This window comes from Apteryx rowi, unplaced genomic scaffold (assembly GCF_003343035.1).
Source record: "Apteryx rowi isolate R43461 unplaced genomic scaffold, aptRow1 scaffold_0, whole genome shotgun sequence".
Lineage (NCBI taxonomy): Eukaryota > Metazoa > Chordata > Aves > Apterygiformes > Apterygidae > Apteryx > Apteryx rowi.
In genome coordinates, this window is record NW_020447195.1 from 8,165,773 (window position 1) to 8,193,271 (window position 27,499).

General features: G+C 42.9%; 1 protein-coding gene across 1 annotated transcript in view; it reads left to right on the plus strand.

The window, feature by feature from the left end:
- CDH4 (cadherin 4) overlaps nucleotides 1-27,499 on the plus strand; it is a 467,250-nt gene that overhangs the window by 400,799 nt on the left and 38,952 nt on the right. The window contains exon 8 of the mRNA XM_026088351.1: nucleotides 20,171-20,308. Coding sequence (XP_025944136.1) covers nucleotides 20,171-20,308 — 138 coding nt within the window. The remainder of the gene's footprint in view (nucleotides 1-20,170; nucleotides 20,309-27,499) is intronic.

A 27,499-nucleotide genomic window follows, 5' to 3' on the forward strand; every position in this document is an offset into this window, starting at 1 on the left:
CACTGAGGCAAGAGCAGTGAAAATCAAGGTCCCATGAAAAGCATGAATACTCATGCTCCTAGGGCTGGAGAGAAGTCAAGTAACGATTAAGCATGTAGTGTAGCTGGGATGTTGTAGCTAAAGGTAGAAGTTGAAGCTGTCTTTATCTTACATGCAGCCATGACTTGACTTTCTGCAATCTCTAATCTTGCCCTTTTTCCACTCTTCTTGTGAACTCTGCCAAAGGTTGTGATCTCTGGCTTTAGAAGGAATATAGAAAATGCCATTCTAGATGGGACAATCCATGTGGTTCAGCATCCTCTCAGGATACAGACACCTCAGAGCTTTAGACGTGAGGTCTTTGAACTGTGTTTGGTGGTTATGTCTCACGCGAGGTGATTAGATGTAAAATTACACAGTATCATCCTAATGTGGAACATAAAACCACTCCCATGCTCTGTCTTGACTGTTCATACATTTCTTGGCAGAAGCTGTTGCAGACACCAGCTTTCAGTCCTTTCAAATTAAATGTCAGTTGATGGCGGCGGCATTGTCAGCATGAGCTTCCTGCTAATTCTGCGCTTTCCCCAGCTCTGAAGAGCAGTTCTGCACCTCGTGAGCTCGCTGATGAGCAGCTCATCTGGGAGCAGTTTCGAAGTAGATCTTTGACTTTCTTTGGCTTCCCAGAGGAATTCATAATTATTTCCTACTTTATCATAGAGTGCAGCTGTAGGCTTCAGCTCCATTAGAATTGCCCGGGTAATTTCACAGTGTGAAATTTACAGCAAACAAGGGACATCAACGTTAAATAAATTTATGCAACAGCAACCCTCACCCAAGTCATTAAAAGTGTGTGCAATTTTTAATGGATGCTTCATCATGGCATTTGATAAGTTTGTTCATTTCTTTTCCTGGTCCTTAAAGTATACATCTACACACACGCACACACACATAAATTCTTCTGCCAGGGGTATCGGTAGAAGCTGGCTATGGCCTCAGAGGTCACCTCCTTGCAAATGCTTTCTCATGGCTGTAATCCCACCAGCAGTGGAGCAAGGAGAGGCTGTCACTGAAGAGCGGCTTTGTGTGTGTGCGGGTGTGGGTCTGTGTGCGACTAAAATAATCCAATTGAACTATGTAGTGATTCAGAATTATGTCTATTTGAAAAGACAGGATATCATAAAGACTGCTAATATGGTGGAAAATTATATTAAGCTGAGACAAGACAAAGTTGATTATGTGCAAGACTAGTGCAGATGTGCCTGGCGTTAGTCGTTTATGCATATTGATTGATCTTAAATATAGCAGAGCAGAGGATGGGAGTGGGGTTTGTATGGATATTGATTTTGTTTCAGCTCCTTGGGCTGTCATCGTAAGCTTTCAGATCCAGCGATCTTGACTGATAGACCTCCTGATTAGAGAGCTCGATAAGAAAGCAGGCAGTAGGTAAATGTCCTAGCCAAAGAAATATATCCGTAACGTGTTTTTAGAAGCAGACTGTTGGACTTATTTCATGCAGATATTCAGAAACATGCTGAATTTTTATGAGAGCTCTCTCTTTAGAGCCTGTTTGGAAAATTCAGTGGAAGGCTGCAATTGGGCTTCAGTGGATTTTGGATTGACCTTAGATTTGACGGCTGTATTGATCTGGGCTGCGCATTAAACAGGCTGAGAAAGCTCACGTGAGTCAGTTTACTGCAAGATACACTTTTCTTCAGTTTGCTAAGAGGAAGTTATTTGGTTTCTTAATTGATTAATTTTTTCCTTTACAAGCCTGCACCAGCAGACCTGTTGGTTCTCCACCTCTCCCACATTCCCGGCAGTTAAACTGCAAGCAAGAGGTTTTTCAATACCATTCTTAGTCGTACTCTTTTTCCTCATGAGTCTTTATTAAAAAGGTATCCCTTAGTGCTGCTGCGCGTTGGGCTGCTGGCCTTTGCCACCTGAAAGCCTGGCTTCCAGGGGCTGTGCAGCTCTGCCGGCATCATTTGCATGAGGCTTGAAACGTGACGTGCAAGTCAAATAAGATGCTGTTTTTCTAATAAACAAAGTATTCGGGGGCAGAGAGAATTAAACCTTAAGCAGTCAATAAAATGGATTTGTGGCTGTTTGCTCTGGGAATTTCTTTAATACCCCAATCCTGAGAGTTTGTATATCTGAGAGGTCATCTCCCTGTTCTTAAAGGACCCTTGACTCCAGCTTGAGCTCCATGCAGATGAGGAGTCTGCCAGCACGGATGAGCTTTCAGGATTATGGTTTCGTTCTGAAAGAGAAATTGGGAAGCGTGCTGCTTTGAGTGCATATCAGTTATTTTGATTTATGTTTGAGCGAAGGTGGAAGAACTCTATCCGTGATTATAGACATCAAAGACAATATATTGAAATTCAGTTATTATAATGTGCACACCATTTATCAAATCTCTGCCCAATAATGCCAGCAACTGCTGTACAGAAAATATAGCTTGATGGATTGCTTGCCTCTCACCGTCCTTCTGAAGGCCGAGGAAGGCAGACACAGAATTACTTTAGAAACATCAGACTCAGGCTCTTTCAGGTTGGGGAGAAGGGACCAAATCCAAAATCCACTGGGCAGTCGGGTTAATACATAGGCAGGGTGAGAATTTCAGAGCGCTTACAGTCCTCAGAGGAGGTGAGTCTCTTTGCTTGCTACCTTCACCAAGAGCAGGAATGACCCACTGACCACATGCAGAGCTTGTAGCACCTTTTGCAGAACTAGGCCTGTTTTAGTGCCTGCTCTTGAACTGCTGCTGATCTAAAAAAAGCTAATTTTTACATCTAAAGCAGCAGTGATCTGGATTTGGATCCAGAATAGTCAGTTCCTGCCTGAGATCTAAAAAATGTTTTTAAATTTTAAATATTCAAATTTAAAATGGCAAAAAATAAATTGCAGAAAATACTTCTATTTCTTGCTGAGCTTCTATTCAATTCCTGCTTCCTGTTTGACAGTGTAAGTTATACTTGGGCAGGAAAAAAAGGAAGCCCACAAACATAATTGCAACCATGTCTAATTAGGCAGAGCTATGTAAATTTAGCGTTTCTACATGATTATAAATGTCAGGAGAGCCTTAGATAAGACATGAGAGTTTTGAGTATCTCTTGTGTACCTAGTCTAAAATGTCCTTATTGCTAATCCTATTCATCTGGAGTCGCTTCCTAATTAGAATATTTATGGGCTAATAAGGAGGTGAACAAGACACTCCAGTTCTGTTCCAAAGGTGAGAGTAGGGATTCATTAGACGCAGCGTCTCTGTTTTGATTGCTGTACAATATAATTAACATTGTGCTAGACAATCATTTTAGATTTACCCTAATAACAAATATTTAAGAAGATTCCTGTTGTTGTTCTCTCTTTGAGTCTAGGTCTGCTGAAATCAGGAGCAGTTAATGTTGTCAGCTCTGCGTTAGAAGAGATTTTGAGGTTCCAGGATGGTTTTTTCCTGTTTTATTTTTCAAACTGGTTTGACCTCTGCTTGTCAGTTATTGATGCTACTGAATGTCCTGCCATGCTAGCTGAAAGTGAATGTCTATTTTGCATATTTTATGGATGTGCATTATGTCACTTAGATGTATTTTACTGGAAATGCTTATTTCCATATTTTTTTCCAGAATTTTCAATTGCATGTCTGTATCCAGTGACCTGACATAAAAATAATTTTTTGAAGTCAGAGACAGTTTAGCAGCTTTTCAGTTACAGTGAGGTGGGAGCATAATCACTGGCTGATGTTCAGTGTCATTCGCAAGTGTCTTCTCACAGGGGCTTTCTGCCATGAGCTCAGTTGAGCACCGCAACGGCGACAGCAGAAATGCTTCCTGCATCCCGTTCCAGACGGTACCAGGGCGATCTCAGCAATTATACCCCATGGGGCACAGGCCTGTGCGATCCGCCACTGGAGCAGTGTGAGGATCTGGATTCTTACCTGCCCTCCTGGGTTGCAGAAAGCATCTTCCAGCCTTGCTCCTGTCTTGCTTTTGCAAAGAATTTTCTTACTTCTTGCTGCCAAAGCTCCCGTTTTGAAGGACCCCTGAGCACAGCCTAAGGGGAGAAGCTCTTTTCCTGCCAATACCAAACTGTTGGCAGGAGAACAGGGGCTGAGGGTTGCTCCTCAGGCTGGGGAAGCCAGAGTGCAGCACCCCAAGCTCAGAGGTATCTCCCGTTCAATTTTAGAAAGGACCAAGAGGCAGAGCTTATATTCTGCCTCATCTCCCTTTACTTTAAGCCCTTCTTGTGGCTGCCAACCGTGGCTGAGTTCTGCAAAGAATGTCCGTAATGTACAGAAATGCTAAATTGTTCTCAAAAAGACTTTTGCCAGTGCTGCAGCCCATCTCAAAATCAACTCCTTTTCAAGGATAAGCTACTCAAAGCAAAGCCTGATGGTCTTGAACTGCTCTCTTGGCTTTCCTCCAGATGCTGAGAAACAGAGTCAGTTGTCAGAGAAAACAATGTTCTGTTACTTTAAAGGTATTTTCAGAAAAGTTGTTAAGATGGCAAGTCACGTTACCTCAAGTCTTCTCTGTATAAATTACAGTTAGGTATAAGGATCTCGTAGATAATGATAAATATAGTATCATTCTACTGCTGATGGAGATCATTATCAGCCATTATCAACTTTAATTAATATATTCACATTATTCAAATCCAGGTAGAAAATGTTCTTTGGTGTCAAGGCTGGAACGGTGTGGTTCGTGGCTTCTGCGCGGTTGGGAAAGCAGCCGGCGCCGTGGAGGAAGCTGTGGGGAAACACCTGGGTTGAGCTCGAGGGCCCTGCGCAAGACGTCTCGCGGGGGCTCTTCCGTTTCCCCCACCTGTGCACGGGGAGAGCAGGGATTTCGGAGGGATGCTTGTTTTGGGGGCGCGCGGCATCTCCGGTCTCCGTGGCGACCGCGGGTGCGATGCCACGGAGCAGGCGACGAGCGCCAGAAGCAAGTGTGCGTTGCGATGAAAAATGATTGAAAACAAACAGAAAATATGGGCTAAATAAACCTCTGCGAGTTCTGAGTGGAATGCTGCTCGGAAATTTCCATTAGACCTCAGCAGCGCTTTAAATAAATAACCACTATGTCCCCTTCCATCTGAGAGCTTCCATCTGTTGATTTTGTTTGTTTGCTTTTTGCCTTTATGTACAAAAATACCAGGGCCTGATCCTGCCACGTGCTGAATACTCAGCACCGGAGAGCAGCAGGGGAAGCTCGGGTTCAAATGTCTCCTTCCGTTTGAAGGAGAACCTGAAAAACAACATGAGATCTGGAGACCTCTGGGGGCCCCGGTAGCTTCACCGAGGCTTTCCAGGATAGGCAGAGAGATTTCTTAGAGCCGGTTACGCCCTGTTCATCCGCTAATGACCCGCACAGAGCTGAGGACGCCGTGCTCAGTTTTATATATTCAGTGAAAGGAAGGAGAAAGCTCCCTGCGGAGGAGCCTGGGCATCCTTCACTCCGTCCCCTCCACGCCAGCTCCAGCCTCCTCCAAGCGTGCCGGGCTCGGGCTCGGGCTCGGGCTCGGGCTCACGCCATCTCTCCTCAGCAGGCAGTAAATGCATACCCGAATAACGATCCCGGCCTCCGAGGCTCAGCTTTTGCACCCCTGCCGGTGCTTGGACATGAGGACACTGCAAGGCCTAGGATTTTCTATCCCGTTCGACCGGGGCGCTGGAAGCGGGATCTCGGTGATGGGCGTTGCATTTTCCACCCCTGCTCCTTCAAAATGACAGGACTTTCTTTATGTGGGGCAAGCGCTATCATCAAAGCCAGTGACTCCATGGGCTAATGGTTTAGTTGGAGACCGTAAGGACTCCAAGTAAGGACCTGTTACAGCTGGTTTGAGTTAGCGCTTTGTGTCTGCTGTCAGATAATACGTTTCTAAACCTGGACTGTTCTGACATTTGCTACAAGAAAAGAGAAATAAAAAATCCATACAGCTCCCATTAAGCAAGAATAAGGTAAACACTGCAGTTAGTGGGATGAGATAAAACCTTTTCACCTCTGGGGTACAAATGTGAATGCAGCTTACAATAAAATTAAATACATTTCATGATCTCACCTTAGTCCCCACAGGGAGTTAATCCATCTCACAAAAATCTTGACGCATAGTTTATCACAGCCTGCAGCTTTGTCTTAGGAGAGACCAAGGACCGGAGTCCTAAATCCCTCACACCCTGCCTGGAGAGGATGGTCCCACCAGGTCAGCATGGAGCCTGGTGCAAGAGCGTTGCTTCTTGCTTGCAGTAAAGTCCATCAGCATCTAGTCCCTTTACTTTCACAACACAGTTTTGCCCGAGAGGTGGAGGAAATAAAGTGGACAACTAACACGTGTAAGATATACTTACTGTGAAGTTTGTACAACACCTCCAGAACCTGAGGTGAGAAGCTCTATAAAAGTTTAGCATTATATACTGCTACAAGAGTAGCAGCAGTACCTACTTTCTTTTCCAAAAGTGCTAGTCTCACCAATATATAGGAGAACATTAAACCTACAGTCTAGTCAGCCCCTCCTAAATCTGCCACAGAGGTAAGATATTAAACTAGATTCTAAAGAAAACACCGGTGCAGTTTTGGAGACATTTCCCTTGTGTGGTACAAGGAACTGAGATTATATGGCATGAGGTTGCAGCTGCTGTGCTGGGTCAGAGAGCTAAGATGGTTTCATTCCTATTTCCACATCACAACCAAAGCCAAAGTACTTCATTCGGAGGCAAAGATGCTATTTCCCTTCTATTTGACAGAAAATATCAATACAAGAATAAGGACTGTGGTGTGTAACTAACCTAGCTTGAACAAGTTGCGGCTTCTCCATGGTAACCCAAAGTGGGGTGAGTCACCCCAGGCTTGTTGCAGGTTAAAGGATGTGTGGAAGCAGGTACTAAGGAATGGTTAATGCATCGTAAATCCAGACCTCAGCTTCTCTCAGAATGAATTTTTTATATACTTATATCCTTACTCTGCAGTTAAGTTTTGCTGGGCTAGTTCTGTCAGTTAGGAGAATAAAACAATGAATCGCTGCCAAAAACTTACAGTAGATCTAGTTACAACGGCAAAAAAAAATCTCTTTCTGCCATAACTAATTTGCTGAGGAAACTGGTGCGTCTCAGCAAAGCAGCTTCCTTGCACATATAAACAGGTCTCTGCTGGAGGGTGATGAATCCATATTGTCAATATGGATTTGATCAATATGGTTTTACTTCTATGCATAAAGAAGGCTTAAAACTGTATTCAGCATCTCAAACTGGACTCCCCAAAATAATGAATGCCCCTGAAAAGATAGTCTTAATTCCTCTCTCTGTTCCCCATTTAAGAAATGGGGATAATTCCTGGTTCACAGAAGTTTAATGAGGAAGAATTTGTCAATATTTATACCTACAAAGAAAATAAAATATGCCAGCATTATTTATAACATTTCAGTAAGCTCGTCAGTGCAGCATCATACATGATCAGGTCATGGATTAACAAGGATTAATTGTCTTGGCAGAATTATGCTTTGCAATCTTTCATTTCAGCCTCTTACTTTTGAATATCTTAGAATATATGCTGTTAGATTCAACTTTAAAATTCAGGGTCATCTTGCTTCTGATATGAAATTCAGCTTTTCCATACCTAAATGTTTTTTAAAAGGAGATGCAGCCAGAATTAGAGAAAACTGAAATACTGAAACTCCCTCTTGCAGCTGATAGCCAAGGAACCGCTACATTTCTCTGATTTTATAACAACAAAAATTATATTTTATCACATAAATATGGTTGGTAAGTTCCTCTTTCATACCTAGTGGCAAAGTGAAGCTAATTCCATGTCACAGGAATCTGGGAGGTTGTCAGAGGGGTCTCTACAGTGCCAACTTCTTTATAATATTTCCCCTGATAAGGTGGAACCTGCTACTGGTCACTTAAAAACCTTTGACGCTTGCAAAGATCCGGTGCATCCCTTAGATGACAAAAAGCATAGAAATTAAATGCTGCTTGATTAAGGCTCTGATCTGAGCAAATTAAATTCTGCCTTCAATTACTGAAATGGCTCATGGCTACTGCGCAATCCACATTTAACATACAGTCACAAAAAAGGGCCCAATTTACCCTGCCAAGAGTCTCCCTTTACAGTTGGGACATTTTAGGATTAAAGAAAATCCTTCTTGGTCTAGTCCTTCCTATTTCAAATTAATATACATACCCTTTTTGTTTTGCGCTTTGTATGTCAAGACACTTCTTCTGGAGTCCTTTTTTAGAACTCTTGTGACTAGACCTCCTTTTCCTGCAGTTGGCATTCAGGAGTTTGTTTTTTGGGTTGATTCCTCTTTCTGTAGTCTCACCTGGACGTACATTGACTCCGCTAAAGGAGATCTGATTAAGGCTGACAGGCCCAATATGGGAAAAGAAAATGTCCTGCTCGTCACAAAGATTTCTCACTGTTGCAGTGTGCCAGCCTGGCTTTTCCATCGTTTTTCGGCACCGTGAAGCAGTTCACTGCCGTTCCTCACTTCCCTAGCTCTGTCTCTTCTCTGCAGCCGAGTGAGCAGGCAGTATATGGAGTTGTACAGGTCTTCTGCTCCCCCAGAGTGGCAAAAACTTACCCAAATGCTGCACTCCTGAGAGCAGTGAGGGCTGAGAACATCAGCAAAAAGTCCATGGGAAGCCCTGCGCTATTAAGATTGCCCCTCTGCCAAAATGTCTTTATTTCGCTAACCTTCCTTTGGTGACACTGTGCATAATAAGCCATTCATGACTTCCCTCAAATCCATTAATGCAATGTTTAATTAAAAAAAAAATCTTTCTTTTATATTTATCTAATATATCTACATATAAACATTAGGATCATTAGCTTCATTAGCATCTGAAAAACTGCTGAGACGCCTTGTTCCAAAGAGTATCACATTTTATCCTCAATTAATCCTAGATCTTGTTCAATGAGTGATTTGTAACATCTAAGCGATTACAGCTAAGTTGCATTTGGTAAGTTATCCCAAACTTTATTGCCTGATGTTGCTCTGCGCGGATAAGACTGTCACCTGCGGGTCTTTTCCATCAGATTTATTCTGAATTGCATCCCTTCTTCTTTTACATATTTACAGCCAATCAAATTTTGAGTCAGCTGCACTTTTTCATTTCTTGCGTGTTACTTCTGTGTTGCTATTAATATGTACAAAATGAACAAGATCAAATCCTGTCCATGCTCAAACACCTTTGTTTCATGTCATGGGTCAGAATTTCCAGCCAGCTTGAAGTTTCTCCGCTCACAAAATCGGGTTTTGGTGATTTTTACCACAGCCTTTAAAAGCTTTTCCTTTGCATCTCTTTTCACACAAAAATTGACTTTTCTGACCGATGCAGTAGGAGGCAGCCATACAGACCAACCACAGCGATCCAGGTCTCTCCAAGGCGCCGGTCCCACGATGGCTTTTCTTTGGGCTGAGTCTATGCTGCGCTTAACCTGCGTTGTTAATCATGACTGAAGTATTTGTCTACAGTAACTGGAAGAGAGTATCCCTCCTAAAAGACAGGGAAACAAAACCATTTGCATTCAGAGCCCTTGTTTGACAGAAGCCCCCATTAGTATTTCTGTCTTTGCAACCAAACTGAGTTTCTTTTCCAGTAATTCTGTCAATCACATTCTCTCTCAGCAAATCGGCACTACACGACCCTGCCCATACTGCGTAAAACAGCTCTTAAGGGAAATACAGTAGGGAGCATCTCACATTAATCTCTTCTCGGTTATTTGACTGTTTTCCACTAACCTTTCATTCTGCCAAATGTAATTAAATTGGCCGCTTTCCCTACTCTAACCCGTTCCTTCACTGTTTGGATGTTCCCTTCAGTTCATAAGGGTGAAGGCATATACGATACGCAGCTAACAAGAGCCTAGCCAAGCCGCTTTCTCAGAGTGAGGGAAGACTTCTCAGCAGTGAATAACGAATGACACCAGATGAGTTTATTTTGTCTGTGCAGTCAACATGCTTCAGATCCCCCAGACTTCTCTTGTGCTCCTGGCTGCCATCCATTCCAAAACCCACGATCCTGGCTCATTCCTTGTTTTGTTGTACATGCCAGTGTGCAAATATCTGGCATTAGAGGAAATGGTTTGGAAATAACTTTTTTGATTTTATTTTTTTGATGGCTGCCTTGATAGGCTTTAGAAATCCTAATGCTCCTAAAAAAAAGGGCTGACTGTAGCAGTGGTGCCATGAGCGTGGAATTTCCAGCCTCTCTGCAAAGATTGAGGTGAAGTATAAATTATGAGCAGTGTTATGGATATTTATTGACCTACACTGATCTTCTTGATGATCTTTTTCAATCTTCCAGGCCCACAGAGCTGAAAGAAGGAGGCAGTTTTACCTGAATTATGAAAGGTTTCTCTTCCTGTTTTTAATCAAGCCAGATACACCAGAAAACAAATCAGGCTGATGATAAAAGCAGAAGTCAGACTTACAAGGAAAACAGCTGTAACAGCTAAATGGCTTAAAGCAGAGAAAGTAGGAAAACAGCATGTGGGGCTAATGATGGGTGGTTTTCAGGTTTCAGAATACATTAAGGCATTCTCTCTGTTTATTAAATTGCTCTGGCAGCGTTTGACAGCAAAGGTTTTGCAGATTATAAGAGCAAAATGGACAGAACTAGGATTTTTTTCTTCCTAAAGCCTGGCCTTTGGGTAATCATCGAGAAGTTACACACTATAAAGAAGAATTTAGTTTGCACAAGTCCAAAGAAGGTCATCTTTTTAATTAAAAAAAAATCTTTCTTGGACAGTTGTTTACTTTCCCTTCTCTGTGGGGTATGATGGGCATTTTTGGTTTTTCCCTTCTCTCTCTAAACACTCACTACTTTTGTCAGAAAGTGGCAGACACAAACTGGAGGCGGCATCAATTTAATGCTAGCGTATTTACCAAAGGGCACCTCTCGGCACTGACAGTTGCTGTGTGACCACCTAGACGTTGAACTATTGCTTGTCCCTGCCTGTCCAAGAAGAGCTGGACGTAATTTCATGCTTTTTCAAAAATTGCCTCAGCCAGAAGTTAGAAGGCGTGCTCCTCGGTGCTGTTTTCAAGTGCTTTGTAAGATGACCTAGAATCTCTGGGGCATAAAGCCTGCAAAACATTGACGTGAATAGAAAGTAGCGTCTGCTAGGTTTGAGTTGTTTCTGCTAAGATACCGAAGAATACTCACTTCTGCGGTGAAGCTCCGTCGCCATTGTTACAGCCCACCGCAAAGGCTGCTGGCGATGGGTACTTCTGCCACCCTCGTCCTCACAGCATCCGAGTTCTTCAGCAACTAATGGATTTTATTCTCACAATATCACTGTAAGATAAGAAAGTGTTTTCATTTCATTTTGAAGTGTTATTTTCAATTTCTTTGCAGCACAGAAAAATTAAATGACCTACCAAAGGTCACTTGGGGAACGTTTGGGAAAATGCTAAAGAAGTCCGGGTCTTCTAACCTGCAGTCTCTAGCCTTAATCACAAGCCTACTCTTTTTTGGCACTGACTCAGTGGCCGTAGTCATAATCCAAATACATTATCCACGATTCATCAGATCTCTTTTTTAATGAAATGTACCTATAGCTCATACCAGCTCAGTGACACCCTGTTACACATCTGTCTGTAGTGACAATCAGAAGCATATATTTCATTTTCCATATTCCTCTTCTGTTTCCTTGTGGACCTACCTCTGTCCTATAATTTTGATCACTGTGGAAGGAGATGTAATACATTTCTAATGAGTCTGTGATTCCAATTTTGGCATTAAATGAGACAACCATACAAGAAGCTTCTTTCCTGACAGTCAGTCTAAACAGAGAAGTCAGTGCTGTCCAGAACTAAAGAGTTCTCATATTTTCCTTAAACTAATTCAAATAAATTCAGAGTTGGTCTTCCTCTTCTGCGTGATTTTGATGTCCGTCCATAGTGCCTGGATAGCCTAAATGGCCTGTGCACATCCCAGGTGCCTTTATGGGAGTCCTTGAAGTATGGAAATCTGTTAGGTCCATCAGTGGCAGCATTAGTACATGCAACTTTTGCACCTAACACATTCTATAGCACACTGCCTTCTTTTTGCTGCTACTGTTGTATTCATACTTAACTTCTGAAAACAGCCCAGCCCTTATTTTCTGTTTGCTGCAGGCTTGATGTCTCATTTACCAGGACTCAGTCAAAAACAAAGAATTCCAACAAATGTTACGGCCATGTCATAAAAACTCCTGAAACTAGAAAATACTGTCACAGTCTTAAATATAGAGGCACAATCTGGTTTTGTGTGAACTTTAAAGAATGAGATTAATTTTAAAGCACTATTTCAGATAGGAAAAGAATTCTTTGGGCCCAAAAGTTTCTCAAGCAACTACATTCAAGTTCTGACATTCTCCTGCACCCAAAATTCAGCTAAAAAAATTTGTGACCTCTGATCCCCACCCTTTGCACTTCATAATCTAGAACAAGTATCAGGTTAAAGAGAACCTACTTTGCTATTAACCTTGTATACAGCGTTCTTCAAAACATGCTGTCGCCATAAGTGGTGGCCAGCTGGGGTCAGAGCATGACAAACGCCCTGCAAGGTACGTTTGGGTTGACTGACTTTTCTGGTTCTTGTGTTTTCCAGTAGGTCCCCTTCCTTGGGCAGAAGTTTCTTCTTTGAGATTCCTAATGTGTATCACGGCAATGGAGTTTCAGCTTAGGTGTTTTTTCAAAACCGTGAGAGTCTAGATTCAGTGGGTGATCCCTAAGAAATGAAACTCACTCACCCACAAAAAAAAGTTAGACGAAAGTAGTTACAGTATATTACGTTCAAAAGCATTTCTGCTCATGTTTGATACCCTTCTTCCTATGCACAGTATCGCTAGCATCAGGCATTAAGAACATCATGAAAATGATCCACCAGGATCACAAGTCTGTTGTAAGAAAATACATTTCAAGTTATTTTGATTTGTCTGCTGCTTTCTTCTGGTTTTGTTCTGGCGTTCTTTAGTGTTTGCAGATTATATTTCTAGGCTTACCTTTGTATCCCCAACAACTAGATGATCGCTTTGTGAGATGAGACTCTCACTCAGTAGCATCATTGCTAGAGCAAAATCGTGACTCTCGCAATAAAATCAGGTGGATGAGCAATTCTGTTCAGCTCATATACCTTCCGTCTTGGAGGCTACAGGGAGATACAGCTAGGAGGCTCAAAGGCGTCCTGTATGACTGTAGGGGCTTCTCTGCACCTAGCGAACGCTTAGGAAAGGTTTCCACTTTCACCACCTGCCCTGAACAACGCACAAAATCCAGCCAGGGGCAACGGACACTGAACCATTTTGTCTAGCAGTACTAGGAGGCCGAACAGAGCGGCGTTCTGAAAGGCTTTCTCACCTTCTTTCATTTTATAACCTCTCTGGGATAAAAAGATTATATTCACTTTCTTTCAGAGAACTTTTAAACACTTCCTCACGCTTTCGTACCAAAGCTAAGTTAACTATTGCAGCAGAAGTTGTTCTGCTTTCACCACACACAAAAAAAGTACTGATCTGGAAAAGCTCAGATGTGCACTTACACATAAGATTTGACACCCACCATGGGAAAAGCGTAAGGAATTGATTGCATATATGCTTGTTCTGAATGGGTTAAAAAAATCTGCAAATCCTAACACGTTAAAATACTGTCTTAAAGTATAATAGCTTAAGAGAGAAAATAATGAGCAGTATAAGGTGCGAGGTTGCACATGCTTTTCAGGTCTCAGGTGCTGAGAGGGAAAGTGTTAAAAGTATGACTCGTATTTGCTAATCGCGCTGATAGATGAAATCCATTTGGTAAAGGTCAGTTTTCAAAGCGAGCGTAGTGCCAGATGAAAGCTCTGGGGTTAGCTCGTGGCCTCTGCGCCTTTATTAGTCTCATTTGGCATCTGTTACGTTGATTTATTAAGATTTGTGGAGCACTTCTTCCAATGTGGTTTTGTGGGCGAAAACCTTCTTTGCTTTGGCCGGTGAGTCAGAGCAAACATTCAGATTGTTCCCGGAGTGTTTCCAAATAAATATTTTCCCTCTCCCCTTTTTTATGAGTCGCACGAGCTCAGTGCTGCAGGCAGAAATCCTCCGCCATGCGGAGGGTCAGCAGGAGAAGCAGCGCTCTCCCACCCACCTCTTTCAATTGCATTTAAGTTAGGCTTACGGGGGAGTTCAGCAGCGCGTGAGCCCAGGATGGCCCCTGGCACGGGGAGGGATTTCACCGCTCGTGAGCAGCGGAAAAGGGGAATACATCGAACCGCTTTTCACATCCTGCTCTTTCCTAGGCGCCGAAGTCCTGCCGTCCTGGGAACCCACTTGGTCCAACCTGCATGTCAGGGGCCAGTTCGTTTCACGCTGACACCTTTTTTAAGGCGAAAACTAGCTTAATTAACACATACCAGTTTCCAGGAGAGCAAACTGTGTATTGCTAGAGGAAGAGCAACCAAGGCACTGCCACGCTCCGGAGCGCTGCCGTAGCGGAGAGCTGAGAAGATAAAATACACCGGGAAGGAGCGTGCCTCGCTGGGAAGAAAAGCAAATATAACCCCAGAAAATAAGCCTGTTCGCTCAGGGCTTCGCTGTTAGGGCTCACGCAGCACTAAGTCGACGGGTTCGTTTTTGAAGCAGGGTCCCTGTCCTTGTCGTAGCGGTGTCCCGGCAGGAGCGGGCATCGGCTCTGCCCGCAGCTGCACCGGCCGCGGAGGCGGAGGTGGAGCAGAGCCGCGTCTTTCCGGCTGCGGCAGCAGCAGCTCGGGCGTTGCGATTCCCGGGCCCGGGTGCGATGTCTGCGGCGGGTGCTGCGTGCATGACATGATGCTACGCTGTGTTTAAGAAATGAAAAGGTCAGGCGATATCAAAGGCTCTGCTCCGCACCGGCACATAACGAAACCCTCCCCAGCACCGGCTCCGGGGCGCAAGTGAAAGGTGGCGGCTGTTGTGGTCGTTTAGCGCTCGGAATAGGAATTTCTTCTGGAAATCTGTGTTCGTATTTAACTGTGGCTAAGTAGGGAATATGGGCTAAATGTTTTAAAAAGTGTACCTGCAAGCTTTGCTTAAATGATGGCTATTTAGGTCAATTTGAATAAGTATTTCTGCTAGAGTCAAGTGAATGGTGGGGTGGAGGGTGTATTTGTGTATTTGTTTTCAATCGGATTTTCCTGACCATAGTGCAATATTTATTACCAGCATGTTCGTGGGCAGGTGGGTGACCTGAACTATCTCCTACCAACAAAAGTGAACATCAAAATTTCATTGGCCTGTAAAGAAACGATTTAGAAAATAAGGAGGAGGAACATCCCGTATTTTTCTCATTGGCATTCACCACTACTGCTAAAGTGAGGGGAGATGGCAAAACACATAAATATAAAAGAAGATGTGAGGATAGCCATGAGAGGAAATAGGATTTTTTTAACAGCTTTAGATTTTCTATATCTCCTCCACCAGTAGATTCCTACTTAATGCATCCTACAGCAACATCTTTGTAACCTTATTTGCTTTAACAGACATGATGCTAAATTTAGCTAGTCATACATTTCTCAGGAAGTGGTAATTAATTGGGCAATATTTGTACAGAGCTTTGAAAATGTAGGACCTAATTTTGCAAACCCTTTGTCCATAATGCAGATTAATTTAATCACGTAATTACCGCGTTTCTGGACTTTGGCATACAGTTACCCAGTTCGTGTGTGATTTATAATAATTGCATGTGTAAACCAGGAATAGTCGTATTCCTAAAAATATTATGCATGCACATTTGAAAATCGGGATCACAGCACCTCATTACTACAATTTGATTTAAAAGCTATCTTGCTCTTTTAGACCCTCTTTCTGAATGCGATCTACTTTTGTTTATAACCTCTCAGCAGGAGTTTGTGCAGCTCAGTGGGGCATTTGGAAGGGGGTCTTCCATGGCAGCCTCTGTCTTGATGGGGAGAGCTTCCTGCAATAACTAATTTTGTTTGCGGCGCCTAGTGCTTTCTTTGTGACTATATAACTTGCTGGCTCAGTGTTACTGATCTGTGTTAAGTCTTACACTGTTTTTATACAAACATACTGTGATGTTTGAATTGAAAGGGGTTTTATTTTTGTCCTTCCTCAAAAATTGTTTGTACGTAAAGAGAGATCTGCTATCTGCTTTAGCCCAATTTAACGTAATTTCTACCTAGACCAAAAAGATTTTATCCCTAATTTAATTTATTCTTTTGAATATTTTGCTCCCCAGACCCTGCATTAGATAGTTGCTCCGGCACCTTGCAGCTTTAGCGGTGAAAGACCTACTAATTTCCAGCCTAAATTTATTCATGGCCAGTTTATACCCATTTGTTCTTGTGTCAACATTGTCCTTTAGTTCAAACTGCTCTTTTGCCTTGCTAGTGTTTATCCTCCTGCTGTATTTATAGGCAGCAATCATATCTGCTATGAGCCTTCATCGTGCTAGACTAAACCAGCCAAGCCCAACCGTCCTCCACAGCATTATCATCAGAGCAAACATATAGTAACCATTTCATTTCTCTAGTTTGGCCCATTTTTTATTCCATGCTGTAGTTTTTGCCCTATGCTATTTAAAATGTCACTTTTGTAAAAAAGGAGAATATGAGAATTATTCCGCATGATGAAAACCCCATCAAGAAAATGTCTCATATGCTTGAAGGCATGAGGCTGCTTTTTTTTTTTTTTTTAATAGTCGTAATGATAGTAATAATAGTAGGATAACAAACTAAGATGCCCCGGAGATGTTGTGACAAATTGGAGGGACATGTTGAAATTGAAGTTGATTGAATAGTTCAATAAAATCAGCTTAATGCACAAAAGCAAAAAGGTTAGCTAGAGAAAAACAAAAAAAAAATCAGTAATTTTGTATCTGTTGGGCCCAATCTCAGTGAAGACTGAATTAGATACAAACCAAAACAAGATACATAGCAGTGCCACTCTTACATGGGCAAACTGTAGGCATTCAGTTGAAATTGGACGTGGATGCCAACTGAGGGCCATAATGGCTCGACAAATCTCCATCTACTTCCTTTTAGGTGTTTTTGTGTTTTATACAACTTTACATTCCAGCCAAGTTAATGCAGATTCTCCATTTCAGATTTTACTATTTGCTCTAAATGCAATAGATATATCTTCAGCTGATGGAAATCAGTGCAACTCTAGCGATTTCCCTGAGGTTATGCCAGCAGTTCAGCTCTCACTGTGTCCCTGGTTGCTCTGGCTGGCGCTGCTATCCTGAGATGTGGTGCCCATCGCAGAAACGCGTCCGTTCCAGGAAAGATCCTGCTTGGATACGTCCCTCACACTTTCTCAGGAGGCTTGGACTCTCTGCGCTCTCTCTTACATGTACCCTCTCTTCCCATTCTTATGAACAAGCTTTTTGCGGCTGATGTCATTTGTACATATCTGATTTTGGGACATTTTCATTTTTGGCTTTGTATTATCTGATTGCAATAGTCTCTCTTTTAAATTTAAGAGAATTTAAAATTCTCTTGTAAATTCTGACTTTGTTTGGGGTATTTGGTTAACACTGGGCTAAGATGCTCAGAGAAAGGCATTTTGTTAAATAAACAAACTTCACTGTACGTATGAGATTAGTACGACAGGGTCTTTGCATACCCACACATGCGCATGCATGCATATAGAGTCAGAATATATATAACACCGTATTTGTTTATGCAGCAAAATAGTGAAATTAACTTTTAAAGGAGACTTTCTAGTGCTTCCCCTCCTCTTCTCCAAAGTGATTCATTTTCCAGTGGAAGCGCAGCCTGAGAACTGAATGAAGCAAACTAAAAAAGAGCTGATGTCAGTGGGAGTTTGGCAGGCGAGATCCCAGTATGAATAAGTACCGTATAGACTGAGCGTGACCTTCTCCAAGGTCTGCAGCCAGTTCTCGGAGTTCAGATTAAAGTTTGCGGAACGGTGCCACGCGTTCCCGAATTGCTTTTGACACCGCGGCGGAGCTGCCTTTGCCGTGCCCTCGCCGCGGGCCGGGCGGCGAGACGGGAGCAGCGAGCGTCTCCGACGGTCCCGGCTCGTGCCCGCGGCTCCACCTGCACGTGGCAACCTCCGAGCCCGGCGACTAGAAAGAGGTCAGTTTGCCGACGAGGTGAAACGGCGAACGGCGAAGTTGTTAAGAAAGAAACCCCCCTGCCGAGGGAGGACGTTTCATCGCCCGCTTCTTTGAGGGAAAGGAAGGAAGATCTTTTTCTTTCCCCGCGGTAGCTGCTGAAGCCCGGAAGCTTTGACAGTGACAGGCGACAGCTATACCGCCAACCGGGCGACGCTGTGATTTACGCGGCTCCGTCTCACCGCGGTGAGGAGCATTAGAGGTGGCTTCGCCGCTGACGTGCGCTTTTGAAAAGCAGTCTCTAAGGCGGGCTTCCAAACCGTGTTTCTAATTTATGTGGAACCTGACTGCCACTGTGTTTTACATCTCTTTCCTCCTTCTATGATTTAAACCTAATTCAGCTCACAAGCATTTGGGCCATTTGGAAACACTTATATTGCTCTCCTAAATCCCCTGTAAGAGAGCAAGAAGAAAAAGCTAAATACAAGATAGAGGTTACATTCATTAGTAAGGACACATCAGCCTTACAATTTCCGCGTGCTTTACAAATAAAGTAATGGATAGTATCTTTTTGTATGATAAAAACGGGATAACGATAGTTTTCTCTCTCATGTTTTACTATACAAGGTTACAGGAGACATAATGGAAGTTCATTGCCATAATATATTCCAGCTGCAAGGCGCTGATGGATCCTTATGTGTGATGCCATGTCATTTAGCAGGTTAATATCTGTCAGTTAAAAGTCCTGGAATCAAGATAAAGCTAAAATTCAGGTCTCTGTGTTATTCCAGCAACTCAGAGAGAATTAAACTACTCACAGCACTATAAGAATATTTATATAGGGGCAAAGAGACCTAATTGACCTAATTCTCACATTTTGAAATGTCAAAGGAGCTGCATGTAACAGCAGAAAAAGAAAAGAGCAGCCCGTTCCCCAGTATCTGAACGGGATGCCAAAAGCAGGATGCAAGGTAGCGAGCCGGCGGCTCCGCCAAAGTCTTTCCTCCCATTTAACCCCCTCTGCCGGGCTTTTTACAAAGCTTTTCCTGCATGACATTTCTGCCTCCTATTTCCGCATCCCTGACACTGGCCTGCATCCCAGGTCGCTCCCAGGATTGCGCCTGGTGCCTCCCAAGCAACCCCCGCACCGCCCTCCCCTTCCTTCTCCAGCTCTTCTTTGCCCTAAATCGGACTGTTTTTGACTGGATCCCTCCTTGGTTCTTTGCACATCACTTTGGCTGCACGTGTTTCAGGACAGGAGCTGTGCTTTCCCACCTGCTTGTAGTGCTTTGTATACTATTAGCATGATACGTGCAGACATCAAGAGTAAATTCTGCAGATCCAGATGAAAATTTATGGTTGAGGCCAGTTTTGTAGATTAGGAGGTTTTTCTCAGTGCGGGCAGATATTCATAAGTAAAGAAGCATCCCAGGGAGATTTACACACATGCAAGCTGAGATGTTGCTCTCTCCTATGTGTTATTTTATTCAAATTTGTTTTCTAGCTTCATTGACATACAGCATAAGTGTCTTTTATAAGAACTTTAATGTCTGATATTTTGGCTTGCTCTGTAAGACTTTTCTTTGATAGCCAAGTTGTTTGGGACATTCAGGAATTTAAAGTAGTTCAGTTGAACTTTTGTCTGTTATATTGAAATTCTTTTTCATACTGGACTTACTTTGCTTCTTATTTACCAGGACTGAAACATGGGGAGTATTATAAATATCAAAATGCTTTGTGGGCATCAAGCTGCATGAGCAGAGCTAGCTGGAAGACTGCTAGGCAATGTTGCTAGCAATATTTGGATGTAATGCTTTTGGTGATGTTTTCAGTGAAAACAAATTAGCCAGATTTTTACCAGTTTTCAGAAGACAGAAACTAATGTTGCTAAAAATGCTTAAAAGTTAGCCAGAAAGTCTGCTTCAACCAAAGATTTTTGCCCATAAGATTTTTCTTTCTTATAAAACAGGTGATACCACCAGTCTATGCAAAAATGCCTTCAAAAGTATGATAAAAAAAATTTATCTGTCTTTGCCGTTAACATTTTGAATCCAAATAACTTCTTAGTCTGCCTTAAGATTGCACTTGTATAAAGGGAAATAAACCAAAGCTTTTTTTACAGGATGCATTTTTGTTTCTCTTCTTTTTTTTTTTCCAGAAAGTTCAGCAGTATATAGTCATCATTCAAGCCACAGATATGGAAGGAAATCTTAACTATGGTCTCTCAAACACGGCAACTGCAATCATTACGGTGACGGACGTGAATGACAACCCGCCTGAATTCACTAGCAGCACTGTAAGTCTCGATACATCAGCACAGCGGCGCACGGACACACAAGGTGTTTGCAGTGCACGGGTGTTTATATCAGTCATCTGTCTTTGCCGGTTTGGCAGGCAGCAGGAACTTGACAGATAACTGTGGAATAAGGACTTTCAGAGAAAAAAGGGAAAAAGAAAAAGAAAGATGATTCATGAACTAGCAAAACTATTTGGCGACCAATTTTACTGAGGTACTAAAGGAGCTAAAATAATGTGGCTAACAGACTGTGTCTGATTGCACCAAAGAGGATACAGTTGTTTCACAGCAATTGGCTGTAGACATATCAGAGTTATTATTACTTATGAGTGGAATCCTAAGCAGTAAGAGATTTGGGGGGGTTAGTAGCTTGGATACAATTTCAAAGAAGCAGTAAATACTCTAAATGGTAACGGTTATCCGGTAAAATTTATATTTCACTGATAACTATAACAGATGAATTTCTGTGCACCAGCAGTAAATGTGTAGGCATACTTCACTACATCTGTTTTTAATCAGTTTAAGATCTTTCTTATATGAGTGCAATATTTCTCTCTCCCATTCTTATGTGCTCCTAGTCTTTATCATTGGGGAAGAAGGGGAAAAAAATAAAGAGATTGCAAATGACAAACTCTTGAGCTGATTAAGATGATAGTGAAAAGATAGAAGGTGAAATGAAGTGGTCTGTTTCTTTGCAGCCATCATAATCCATAGAGGTAGAGCATCCTAAATGAGAATAGTAGTTTTAGAAACCACAAAAGAGTATAGGGATCTATATGCTGATAAATGATAAATCATTGTGTATCCACAGTCCATATTTATATAAAGGTTAACAAGGAAAGGGAAATGATGTATTTAAAACTGATACCAAACCTCTAAAAATACAGAAAGTCAAATTGCATTATGTTCATGTCACTGAATATCCTTTCAGAAATATGTTATTACTTATGTTATTCTGAATTTTCATTCCATCTTATAAGATATACAGATATTTTTTCTTGTAGTGTCAGATTTCCACTTGATTATACCCTTCCAATACAAGAATATTCAACAGAACTCAAGGAAATCATTGAAAGCGCAACTTGTGCCCCTGTGGGTCAGATCAGCCCCGTGCCCACTGCGGGGTCTGGGTCCTTCCCGATGCCATCAGGGCCCACGGCTCTGTCTCAGGACACGCTGGCTCCTGAGCAGTGCCAGCACCTTGGATCTAGATCCTCAAAAAAAGGGAGGCACTAAATTCCTCCCGAATCAGAGAAAATTGGGCACCTAACGAGTTTTCAGATCTGGGCCTCGGTGCACGCTGTCTGTGTTGCTCTTCCGGAGGGTTCAGCTTGTATTTCACAACAGCACACCTGCTTTGTATCTGCCACAGTGCATGCACTGAGCTTTACATTCTCAAGTTGTCGTTAAACATCTCCTAAAGTATGAGACATGTAGTTCTGGAGAGCCATAAAAATCTGATATGAGTCTTGGTCCATATGATCCCTTCTCCTGCCAGCGCAGGGTAACCCTCTGTCTTGAAAATTTTGTAGTGGCTGGTCTAATACGGTCGTCCATCTCCCAAGCCATGGCACGTTCTACCACAGCAGTCCATATATGTGCCCCGTATTTTGGGGGGGCCTTATTCTGCCAGGTAAATGCTTCTTTAGCCTTCATGTGAGTGAAAAAGTAATGACATCTAGTGGCCGTGTCATTTAAGCACAGGTTCTTCAGGGTGACCCAAGTTGCCTGGTCCTTGTCTCCAAATGGAGCTGGGAGAGAAGAGGTTTGAGGTAGTAGCATTAGCCACGTTGGGGTTAGGCACACGGTCCCCTCAGGGCCTTCTGGGGGTTGTGACGCGTGTCTGGTGGTGGTATATTTTTAAATCTTTCACAAACATTTTCCAAAGCTGAATCTGATGGAAGGTGAGATCATGCAAATTGACTTTCAGGTGAATTCTGAGTGTTTAATATCTTGGCATGTGTTAGACCTGGAAGGAATAAAACCGACCAAGACAATTACCCACAGAATCATGTTAAATGGATCAGAAAATGCTTCTCTTCCTCTAAGCAGGGTTGATGTTTTCCATTATTTCTCTAATTTCTATCACTGAAGAAGGATTTTTGCAAGGGCCAAAGGGCTTTATATAGTAGCATGCGGGACTTCAAAGATTTGAAACCCAAGGACATTTTCCAGTATTATTTTCTGGTTCTATGGAAACAAATATCTTTGATATACTCCTAGGTATAGCCAGGATGCAATTTTACGTGAGTATGAATGTATAATATAGTTTTTCCTGTGACTGGCATAGAGAACAGCATCAGGCTAATCAGTCTCTTTAAAACTAAACTGAATCTCCTTGATGTCCCCAAATAGTCTGGTCTACATTTTAACACCTTTAGAAAATAGCAAAAAAATCTTTCCAGGAAATCCACAGTTCCTTGGAGGGTAAGAAAGCAAGGTAAGAAAGCAAAGGATCTCTTTTAAGACTAGGGGCTGTTGGAGGGATGCAGTATATTGCTATTTAAAATACTTCTGTATTGAAATGCTGTTGTAAAAACAAAGCAGGCTGAATAACTGAAATAGTGGCTTGCTCTTGGAAAGTTGCCAGATGAAAGGAACTATATTCAAGCACAGGAACATACAGAGGCATACCCTATAGTGTGCCTAAATTACCTGTCATTCAACCAGGGTGGTTTTAGACTTAATAGATTCTGGACATAAGTAGCTCAGGAGGACACTGCACCATGCTGATGTCACAGCTCATGTACTGAGCAGCAGGAATTAATGTTACTGTGTAAAACTTAACAACTGGACAGGAGAGGAAAAACAGCCACTGGGATGGACAATAATGTCGGATCGTCTCTGTAATCAGGTGCCCCGTCCATTCATGAGGCTGATGAGACAGCATGCATGGACCAAATAGAAGCTCACACGCAGGCGGATGAGTGCCAAAATTGCCCATCAAGGGGACTGGATGACCTGTGGAGATATTTTGGTTAACGGGCATCTGAAATATCAGATGTGCTGTGATAAAAATTTAGTGCTAGATGAGAAATGAAAAAGGAGCAATAAAAGCACATAGAAGATTCTTAAATGTACCAACTGAAGGTACTCCGATAAAACTCAGAAATGATTGTTTGCTAACATGAAAGTGGATCGATATGTTTTTCATATTCTTTAGTACATCACTTGAAAGCCCAAGGAAGGATCCTGTACAACAACAGGGGAAGAAGAAGCTCTGCCTTCTCATACAAAGGGTTCTGAAATTATATAAAAAAAAGTTGCAGTCTCTAGAGGAAGCAGAATTTTCAGCTAAAGTCAGCCATCAGCTTTAAGTCCAAGCACTGCACAGTCTCCATTCATGGAGAGCCATGATCAGGTTGGGATTATCTGCATCAAACTCACCAGTTCTGGGGCATGAGAAGGATGTGGTGACCTTCTCCAGGCCTCCCAGCTCTGGTTTTCGTGCTGGGGATGTGTCCTCCATCTGCCCCGCTATCTGATGGTGCTGGGAAGCATCAGAGAGCAGCCAACAGTGGGGAGATGTCCCATGAGATACTGCATCCTAGTGGGAAACAAGCCCATCTATACCAGAAGAGTGGAGCAGCCTGTGAAACACTGTCAACATCGCAGACAGCTATTTTAGGCAATTTTGATGATTTAGTGGGGGACCGTGACCCAGGGAATACTCTCCTGACTAACTAAGGGACTGAGCAACCCCCATGAGCTTGTATAAAAACATGGAGTTTTAACTGGACTATTTTACAAAGGTCTTATAGCAAGTTTTACTAGGAAGCTGGCTTGAAGATTGTTACAAGATACTGGAATCAGTACATCAGGGTGCCCTCAGTTATCCAAAGTCCCTGTTACTCCTAACAGGGTCATGTCCTCCGACATTTCTTAATTATGTGAAAATTCCTCTGCCTTCCTTCGAATGTTTATCTGCTGTGCACAGATGAGTTGCAGTTTTTCCATATTAATATAGATCTGCAGCTRAGCCTCTGTCCAGATGCTCACCTCAGATAGAGAGGAGCACACCAAAATTAATATCAGTGTTTCAGAGATTAGAAGTCAGCTGAGACAGAACAATGCTGGGTAGTCTCAGATGGGACTTTATGCAAGGTGGAGGCACTTCTTTGCTCGCTGAAGAGCTACTTTTAATTCCAGTGCAATCTTTAACTCCTCTCAAGCAGGATGCCCTTTCCAGTCTGACCCATGATACTGTTAATAGCCATCCAAGGGTTTCCACTTTATCTAAGGAAATGCATAATCAGAGGGGAGGAGAAGTAAAAGAAATCCATGCCTACACTTGACTCATATACAGTCTATTTTTATCGTATTCAATCAGGAACAATCAGGCACAGAGAGGAGACGCAGATGAATTTGCATGATCAGACTTCTGTGTCTTAAATGTTAATTAAAAGTTATTTTAAATTTGCCTACTGTGCAGAACTTGTTTTTATAGTAGCCCATGCAAGGGAAATATTATTTCACAGGACTGAAGTGCTCATGATTAGTTGAGCTTGTGGGTTCTTGGGAAAACCTGCCTGGCAAGCAACCTTTCCTTTAAAAAAAATGAAAGAAAAGAAAAAAAAAGAAAACTGGGCTATTCAAGTTATTTAAGCTCCTGAGCCTTAGGAGGTCTTATTTAAAGCTACTTTAAAATTTGCCCTTTGGCACTACTTTGAGAATCTCCTCTTCCGAGGCTGAATCCAGTGGAGCATATTTTAAAGAGACAGCTCGAGGACCGTTTCCCTTTGCTGCTGTGCTGCCTCTCTGCTGATCACGGCCCTGACTCCTGTTCGGAGCAGCTCCAAAGGTTTAGACTGGACTCTCCAGCCTGGGTGTGCAGGGGAGGGAGCTGGCTCAGGTTCCCTTCCCAGCTCTCAATGCCCGGGAGGTGTTTCATCTTGCTTCCTTGGGAAGGGGCATCTGGCAAAGGGCTGGCCGTGAACTCCGAGCAAAACCGCTGCTGCAGAATAACCTAAGCATAGCTAGATGCTCTTATTCTAGGAGAAGACATATTGCTCGTTGAGGCCGCTCTAGTTGCAAAGTGGGCTGGGGTGTTTGCTGGAGGAGCAAGCACTTGTTGCGAATTCATCAGGCAAAGCAGTTCTCACCAGTTTTTAACGGAGCTATTTAATTAACACTGGCAGCTCCGAGTTGCAGCAGGCTGCTCCGAGGCGCTGTGTTGGGCACGGGGCTCTCAGCCGGCTGAAGCAGTCGGGAATGGCAGTCTGCGGCGTGGAGAGGGGGCTCGGGGCTTCCTCAGCGCAATGACCTGGGCACAGCCCCCAGGGTAAAATGGCTTTTGTTTGGGGCACTGTGCTGCCAAAAATTTCCGACCTTTGTCTGTTTGGCTATTGGGGCTCCTCAGTGTGCTGTGCATAACGCTGATGAGGCCGTTCCAAAAAGTGCTTTGAAACCTGCATGTGGAACCGGCTCTCAGGGCGTCTCTGGTGTGCGAACAGTGTCCTTTTCCATACCTAGTTCTGCCTTCTCCCATTTTGATGCTTCCCTCCCATTTTCTTTCCCAGTTCCACCCTGATACACCAGTGCACACCATTTTGTGAAGATAAACGAGCTGAGCTGCTCCAACCACTTCTTCTATCACAGGTTGCCATTCCCTTAGTCATCTTAGTAAACCCGCTGGGCAGCAGTCTCTGCTCAAATTTCTTTCTTTTGACCGGATTTGTACTTAGTTATCCAGATGAGATTGCCGGTGCCTTGAACAAGAGAACTAACGTTGGGGGGGTTCATATTTGCCTTTTTCCTAGCCACAGCCTACAGTTCCTTTAGTCTACTTGCTCTGCAAACTTGTCGAAACGCTGTAAAAGCAAGCAAGCGTAAGCCAAACTTTTATTCCTTGCTCTGTTTTTGTTCTCAAGCTAACAGTATTTGAGGACAAGAGACAGCTGTGCATCAGCCAGTGAAAGAGCAACACTTTCCAACGTTGCAGAAATTACTCGCTTGAGCTGTGAAAATATGGTGACTTTTTTGCAAGTAGCAAGGATTTGGGTGAATGCTTCACCTGGCCTCTAACTGCCTGAGTCGAATCCTGCTGAGCTGTGTTTTTACCAGTGAGTTCAGAAATAGCAAATGTCAGGAAAAACCCTCGGCTTTTCATTCAGACTGACGAATAGTGACTCTGAAACGGTTACGATGCAAAAATGTAAATAGGCCTCATTTTGTGAGACGGTCTTTAATAGTCATAGGAAACCAAAACCAGAAACCAAGCAAGCTCGCTAGTGGTTTGGGGTTTCCTAAGCACCTTTACAGCCAGATGTATCAAGAAGCATCCAGAACATGTGAGCGTTATGAGAAATCCCTTTTACATGCACGCTAATGTTTTACAAATTGATCTTAGGCAGTGAAGGGAGAATCCACCAGGAACAGGACTTTAATGGCTTCCCACAGACAGAAAAATTCCCACAGACCAGGATGCCTATCAAGGACTATTCCCAAAAGAGCTCTTAACCCAGCTGATCTAAGAAAAACCATTGGCTTACTACCTTTCGGAGTCTGGGCATGTGTCCAGAGCTGGAAGAGGCCAAGGGCTTAAATCTTGGGCACTGTGCACCTGATTTCCCAGCGCGTAGGCTAAAGCCACATACGTAGTTGTGAAATAGCCCCTTCACCCATTCACAGAGCACTGTCCCCATCGTTTTACCTGGCCGTTCAAAAAGTCTGCAATAATATTTGAATATCTATTAGCCTGGACTCCATAGTGTTTTAAAATCATCGAAACACCCATGGCATAGTTCTTAGAGGCAGTTGTCACAAGAGCCAGAAATCAAGGTGGCCAGCGCAGGTCAGAGCTGGCAAGGGGAAAGCCAGAGTGAGAAAATTTACGGGACTGCATTGTTCTACCACTAAAAACACACTCAGGAGTCCTGTACAGTCCTGCAGACAGGATTTAATGTTAGAAATCAATTGTGCCTTTGTGGAAAATCCCAGGTGATTGTGCTCTCTTGCTCATTTTCCAGTCAAAATGAAGCTGAACCAAACTGCACAGTAAAGCTTGGACTATTATAGAGCTGTCACCTTCTAACATAGATAAATTATTATATTCAAGTGAATCCAATACGCCCAGTAGTGTTTGGGTAAATGAGCATCTACCTAATTCTGTGTGCATTCCAATTAAATATATAGTCGGTGAAGTCTAAAGACTGCAAATCAGTTTAGTTTTCCTAAATAAGGATTCATTGT